This window comes from Triplophysa dalaica, chromosome 18, assembly GCF_015846415.1.
Source record: "Triplophysa dalaica isolate WHDGS20190420 chromosome 18, ASM1584641v1, whole genome shotgun sequence".
Classification (NCBI taxonomy): Eukaryota; Metazoa; Chordata; class Actinopteri; order Cypriniformes; family Nemacheilidae; genus Triplophysa; species Triplophysa dalaica.
The window spans coordinates 9,787,423-9,793,989 of NC_079559.1; the positions used below are offsets into that span (position 1 = coordinate 9,787,423).

The following is a 6,567-nucleotide window of genomic DNA, read 5'->3' on the forward strand; positions in this document are numbered from 1 at the left end:
CAAGCATATCTACTGTGAATATCTAATGAATAACATGACAGTTTTATTGCAAATGTTTTTCAGCATAATGCAGAAGATTCTGGATGGATTCTCTCATACTGTTCTGCTCACTCGACCCCTGAATCAACAGCTCAGCCTTTTTTCCATATTCCAGGGCCTACACACACACACACCAATACCTATTAATGTATTATACAAATCCATTGTGCATCCTGCAAAATCATTCTCACAAAATATATGAGCTCATACATATACACTCACCTAAAGGATTATTAGGAACACCATACTAATACTGTGTTTGACTCCCTTTCGCCTTCAGAACAGCCTTAATTCTACGAGGCATTGATTCAACAAGGTGCTGAAAGCATTCTTTAGAAATGTTGGCCCATATTGATAGGATAGCATCTTGCAGTTGATGGAGATTTGTGGGATGCACGAAGCTCCCGTTCCACCACATCCCAAAGATGCTCTATTGGGTTGAGATCTGGTGACTGTGGGGGCCATTTTAGTACAGTGAACTCATTGTCATGTTCAAGAAACCAATTTGAAATGATTCGAGCTTTGTGACATGGTGCATTATCCTGCTGGAAGTAGCCATCAGAGGATGGGTACATGGTGATCATAAAGGGATGGACATGGTCAGAAACAATTCTCAGGTAAGCCGTGGCATTTAAACGATGCCCAATTGGCACTAAGGGGCCTAAAGTGTGCCAAGAAAACATCCCCCACACCATTACACCACCACTATAATTGCATTGAGAAATTGAACAGCCGTTGCTAATAATCCTTTAGGTGAGTGTGTATATATATGTATATGTATATGTATATATATATATATATATATATATATATATATATATATATATATAAACTCTGCAGATTTCAGAGGTCAAGGGAATCCTGAAGGATAATCCCATTATAACCAGAGAATAGTGGGACAGTCTGACTGTTCATTTGGCTTTAGTCATAAAAGGGATAGTTCATCCCTAGATTAAAAATCTGTCATCATTTACTCACCCTTTTGTCATTACAAACCTGTATGACTTTATTTCTTCTGCAAACCACAAATGAAGGTATTCAGTCGGTAAACAAAAACCATTGGTCTCCATTCACATCTATTGTATGGACACAAAACCAATGCGTCACTGGGGTCCGACGGTTTTCTGTTACCAACATTCTTCAAAGCATCTTATTTTGTGTTCTTCGGGGAAAAAAAGAGTCATACATCTTTGAAATTACATGTGTGGAGTAAATGAAGACTGGGGTGAACTATAATAATAACAGCTTTTTTGGGCTTTACACTTTTATTTAACATGATAGTAAAGGGGTGAGAGAGGAGGAAAGGTGATGAGACTCAGTATTGCAATATGTTTTGTATTTGTTTTTTGTTCTGAACTTTGTTGCTTAGCAACAGTGACTAAAATTTGGTAACATGCGGTCACAAGGTGTGTGTTGAATTATGTACTCTGCTCTAAATGCGTATTAGTACATTTATGAATTTAATTAAGTAGCCTATCATTAAACTGGTACATACGTATGATGTTTTTATTTACCTTGGTGTAGTTGTTGCATAGCAACCACAGCATTGCCAGAGAATGAACCAATAAGGTTGACTGATCAGAGCGTGGATTCGGATACTGTTCCTCAAACTCTAGAATACATCTCAACATCCCATCCACCTCCACACACTGGGCATCAGCTACACACACATAAACAAAAGAAATCAATTCTCGTTATAGTGGATTCTACAAGTGTCAGAGAGATTAGATATCCAATGAAGTCCTTTGATCTCTACTGGCTGCTAAATATGGACCCTGCAGTCTTCGATCTTTTGGAGGAAAGCAAAGAAAATTCCTCCTGAAGAGGTTTTATTTACAACAGTGAATAATAAAATACATGATTTAAACATTTGTGCATTGTTCTCTGACAAATATCCCAAATATTTCATGTTTCTAACCGGCACCAATTCGCTTGCAATCGTTTTGGAAGTGAATGTGTGCTGGGCGCTGTTTGGATACTAACATTCTTCAAAATATCTTCTTTCGTGTTCTGGAGAAGACAGAAAGTCATACAGGTTTGAAATGACAAGAGGGGGAGTAGATGATGACAGAATTTTCATTTTTGAGTGAACTATCACTTTAACATTAGTAAATGCATTTACGTAAACTAAGGATGAGCAATATAGTTTTCAGCATTTATGAATCTTTGTTAATGCTAAATGCTAAAATATGTATAATTCATCATTTAAATGCTGTTTGTTGCCAGTTCATGGTAGCTAATGCATTAACCAATACTTTTTATTGCTTCAATAACGGCTAACCCCACAGACATACAGTGTGACCAATGATTTATGAACAAATATATTCAGGAACAAACACTGCTCTCACAATGAATTCCTGTGTTGAAACGACCTCATGAAAGTTAACCTTGCCTTTAAAAATCATTTCCCAAACTGTGAGCACAAGAGTCTGGGGTGATGCTCGTCTACACGTCTGTCTGCCCTCCAGAGAGAATAAAAATAAAAAACTGTGGCTCGTCAGTGTCCTGGATCACATCAGGTCATGCTTCTGTTTCTCTGTGCAGTCACACACACACACATACCAGGACATGGAATGAAGGGCTGGCTGAGCTGTTTCCTGCTCTACAGTCATCTGGTCAGGAGTTATAGCATGATGTGGCTGGCCACAGGGTGGAACCCATGTCAGCCTACTGACCTTGGATCAGTAGTTAAAAAGTCAGAGAACCAGAAGGATCACTGCATTCTCAAGCACACTGACCACTGGACAGCTGGTATGGATGCTGAGCTAAGCCAGCCACGTCACTGAAGGACTTAGCCAAAACACAACTTAGGTTAATAGGCTTAGAGAGAGAAAACTAGGGCAGGGGCGCGCACACGTATACCCATGTCACGCTTGATCTTAGCAGAGTAAAGCAGATTTTGCCCCGGGGCACAAACCGGTGATGTGATTTTAGATGCACCTGACCTTAGAATAGCCTACACACAAAACACAAAAGACACACACACAGTCATCTGGGTACAGTCTGGTCTTAAAGGAACAGTTCACCGAAAAATTTAAATTGGCCACCATTGACTACCACAGTAGGAAAACTTTGGAAAAAAGTAGGAAAACTTGATTTGTTCTGATGAACACAAAAGAAGATATTTGAAAGAATGTAGGAAAACTGGCCTGGGGCATTTTTGCCAACCATTCTCAGTTTTCCTACTATCGTAGTCAATGGTGGCTCAGAACTGTTTGGTTACAAGCATTCTTTCAAATATCTTTCTCTGTGTTTATCACAAGCGGCAACCTTCCAATCGCTCTCGTGAACCCAACATGGAAGTGACTTAAACTGCGTTGCCACTTGAGTGACAAGTGGTTTCAGCCAACCAGGCGCCTCAGCTCCAAGCACATCCCTCCTCTTTACCCATTTTCGATTATCAGCGCTTAGCGCTGCTAAGATGGCGACGACCGGCTCCGCCCACTTAAAGCTTCAAAACAGCTCATCAGAAACCTACGGGTGACGTCACGGACACTACGTCCATAATTTCTACAGTCTATGGTTTATCAGAACAAATGAATGTATACAGATTTGTAACAACTTGAGGGTATTTTTATTTTTGGGTGAACCGTTTCTTTTACATCCAGAAAAGATAAAATATAACGGAATAAATTATTATCAGTATTTAAACATATTTTAATCCCATTTTATTAAAATACATGACTATCCTGACCTCCCTAACATGGTTACTTTGATCTATCTATCATGTGTAGTTGCAATGGAGCAGGAATAACAAAGCTGGATGCATGATGGAACCTCTTTTTTAATGTTTGTATTGATACGCTACTGATGTGTAACTCAGATAGGAAGGTTTACTTTCTCTTAGCCACTTACCAAAACAGTCCTCTGCTTGATTGCCACTTTGACTGATCCCTTCCATCAACTTACACAGGTGAGTGTGCCAGAAACATGCCACCTGTACACACACAACCCAATGAGCGGCGTTTCACAGAGACGTAAATACGCAGATGTAGGTGTGTTTACCTCTGTGTAGAGCGAGCAGGTAACGTCAGGCTTGTTTTCTTTCAGAAACACATCCGCCATGAGGAAATATCCTCTAAATGTCACAGTGCTGTCCAACCCAAACACTTCACTGGCATAATACACCTACAGAAACGGTTCATCGTTACACTCATACGATCACACAACATTCCACACACGCGAGGACTTACGTCATTGGAGAAATGAAAGAGAGCAGATGAGTATTTTCCTGTAGCAGCATGCAGGCGGCCCAGGGATCTATGTAGCTGATGATGGACAATGGGATTGCAGTCTGGTGTGTTCATTACTGCCCACTCAGCCTTAGTGAGATACTCTCGAGCCTGGGACATAGAATCTAAACCTAGACAAACACAACAAAAAAATACCTGGAGTGAAGAAAGGGTCCTTGATACCCCTTCAAGGAGAGGGTCTGAACTGAATCCATACAACAAGGTCTCTGAAGGTCAATTGAAGATGTCCAGTAGTCATTTGCTTTAACGAAACATGTCCTAATAACCAGGAATTGTCTTTCTGGTCTATGGTTGTTTATGGTGGTTTAGTGGTGGTTTAGTGGTAGAATGGCAAGTGAACCAGCAAAGTTGTTCTTTTAAACAGAGCTGACAGTCCCCTCAAGAACGACTGTAGTCTCACAACTAAAAGTTGTAAACCGTCAACAGCACAAATCTAACTAGTCAAATAACTTGCGTGCAGTTCTTATTTGTGTCGGTCTGCACATCTGCACCACAGTCCATCACATCCTGAATTACATAACGCCGGCTTTCCCTCAGTTCATGTCCGAGCCCCGCCCCTTCAGCGCACCAATGGACCGTCCCGCAGAAAGTAAACAGAGCCTGATGCCAGCATCACTTTTAGCAAAGTTATTGAGAGGAAGTTAATGCCTGCCAGGTTCAGATGTTCAGACGGAGAACTATGAAGTCGTTTTGTGGCTGTGTATCTAATGGGTTCTGAGCTTTAAAATGAGTGCAGACTGCCGATATCTCAGAGACATGGGAAAATAAGAGACTCTTAAAGATTTGCATGCCAGTGCCGTACTGACATCTCCCCAGCTTCATGTCAAGAAAGAACTCCTGTTTGGAGGGCTGTGTGATAATGTCCATCTCTTGGCTGACAGGAGTGTGTGTGTCTCACCTATGTTAGCCTCCGCAAGCAGAAGATAAGCTGGGACCAGTTTGACAGAATGAGATCCGTACAGCCGCATGGCCCACCGCAGGAACAGAAGAGCAGCTGGTAGCGCATGGTGAAAACTCTTCTTGGACACCCATTTCTGTGCCTCTAAATGTGCAATCTCTATAAGCTGCTCCTAGTGTTGGTTAAGAAATACAAACCAATCACACGTCCACCCTGTTATAATTACTCAATTTGTATTGAAATGAGTGAATATGAACCTGTTTCTTCAGGGTCTCTCTGTGGTGACGTTCCCGGTCGGCCTGCAAAGTGTGGAGGGGTGGATGTGAGTGAATGGACACCAGTAGAGGACACACTTTTTCATGAATACTGGTCCAGTCTGCCTGCTGATGGTCTGGGTCACTGTATGCAAACACACGCATAAATGTTGATGTTTTTAATGATTGAAGTGAAACACTCACACGGATAGTAAAATGCATTTTTTTGTGGAACAGTCTTTTGTAAGTGAAATGTGTAGTAAAGGCTTGTGGAGTCGGAATAAGTGTAGCTTGCCCTTTAAGAGCTGCCTGTCAAAGAACATTCTGTCGCTGAAAAGAAAACAAACCGGACCGATCGACTTAAAGACAGACATTTGCATTGTTGTCATTGATACCGTCAATGTACGTTGCGGGGATTGTAGCGCATTTAAATAGAAAGCCAAATGCACACAAAACATAGGTTTGTCTTAGTCGTATTTCTTTTTCTTGGTTGGTAAAAAGCACGCATGGCGGGCTATTATTTTCCTTCAGCACATAATTTCTCCTCCAGCTGTTTGAACTCGCTCAACCCTTCCATCGCTGCAATAACACGGCCAAGAATGTGCGCATGTGAACGTCTGCTTATGGCACCACCTGGCGTCCGTATGCGCAATAACATGACGCATTTCATTTTGCTTCATTTAAGTGCTAAAGAGACTTCTAGTTAATTTCAGAACAAAAACTGTAAGGCTACAGACTTACCAGTAATACGTGACTGGACAGTTTGTGCACCGCAGTTTTGCAGGTTTCTGGCAAAGTTCGCAAAGCGTCTTTACTCCTTTCGGATTTGCGAGCGGATTGATGGTTGACGACATATGCATTTACAAACCGCAACTTTTAAAAGGTCAATGTTAAGACAAAAATATAATAAAAACGACCACAAGGAAGAAAAAGAACTGATAACAACACGTTTCAAATTATAAATAGATTTGATGTAATAAATCGGCAATAAATCAACTGTCTGAAAACGAAGTGTTGCGACTACGTATGAAGTATTTGTGTTTATGGTTACCATGGATATAACCTCAGCCCGGACTTCCGGATCTTTTAACACATTTTAAAGACATCTTATTACATACAATTT

General features: G+C 40.9%; 1 protein-coding gene across 2 annotated transcripts; it reads right to left on the reverse strand.

Moving 5' to 3' along the window:
- Positions 1–21: 21 nt before the first annotated feature.
- On the reverse strand, positions 22–6,476 carry zmynd12 (zinc finger, MYND-type containing 12). Of its 2 annotated transcripts, XR_008909511.1 has the most exons (9): positions 6,186–6,476; positions 5,448–5,589; positions 5,191–5,362; positions 4,233–4,402; positions 4,045–4,167; positions 3,895–3,976; positions 1,554–1,699; positions 1,036–1,115; positions 22–157 (listed from the first exon to the last, which is right to left on the reverse strand). XR_008909511.1 is itself a non-coding variant. In XM_056772654.1 (8 exons), exons 1-8 carry the CDS (start codon positions 6,302–6,304, stop codon positions 44–46), a joined length of 1,068 nt encoding a protein of 355 aa, XP_056628632.1. In that variant the 5' UTR covers positions 6,305–6,476; the 3' UTR covers positions 22–43. The 2 variants fall into 2 exon arrangements, 1 of the variants encoding a protein (XP_056628632.1); XM_056772654.1 differs by lacking the exon at positions 1,036–1,115.
- Between the last annotated feature and the right edge of the window lie 91 nt (positions 6,477–6,567).

Coding starts and splice junctions, on each gene's coding strand:
- zmynd12 (XM_056772654.1), bottom strand. CDS start 6,304: ATGCATATGTCGTCAACCATCAATCCGCTCGCAAATCCGAAAGGAGTA. Junction 5,590..6,185: donor TGTCCAGTCACGTATTACTG/GTAAGTCTGTAG, acceptor GTTTGCATACAG/TGACCCAGACCATCAGCAGG. Junction 1,700..3,894: donor TCAAGCAGAGGACTGTTTTG/GTAAGTGGCTAA, acceptor ATGTGTGTGTAG/CTGATGCCCAGTGTGTGGAG.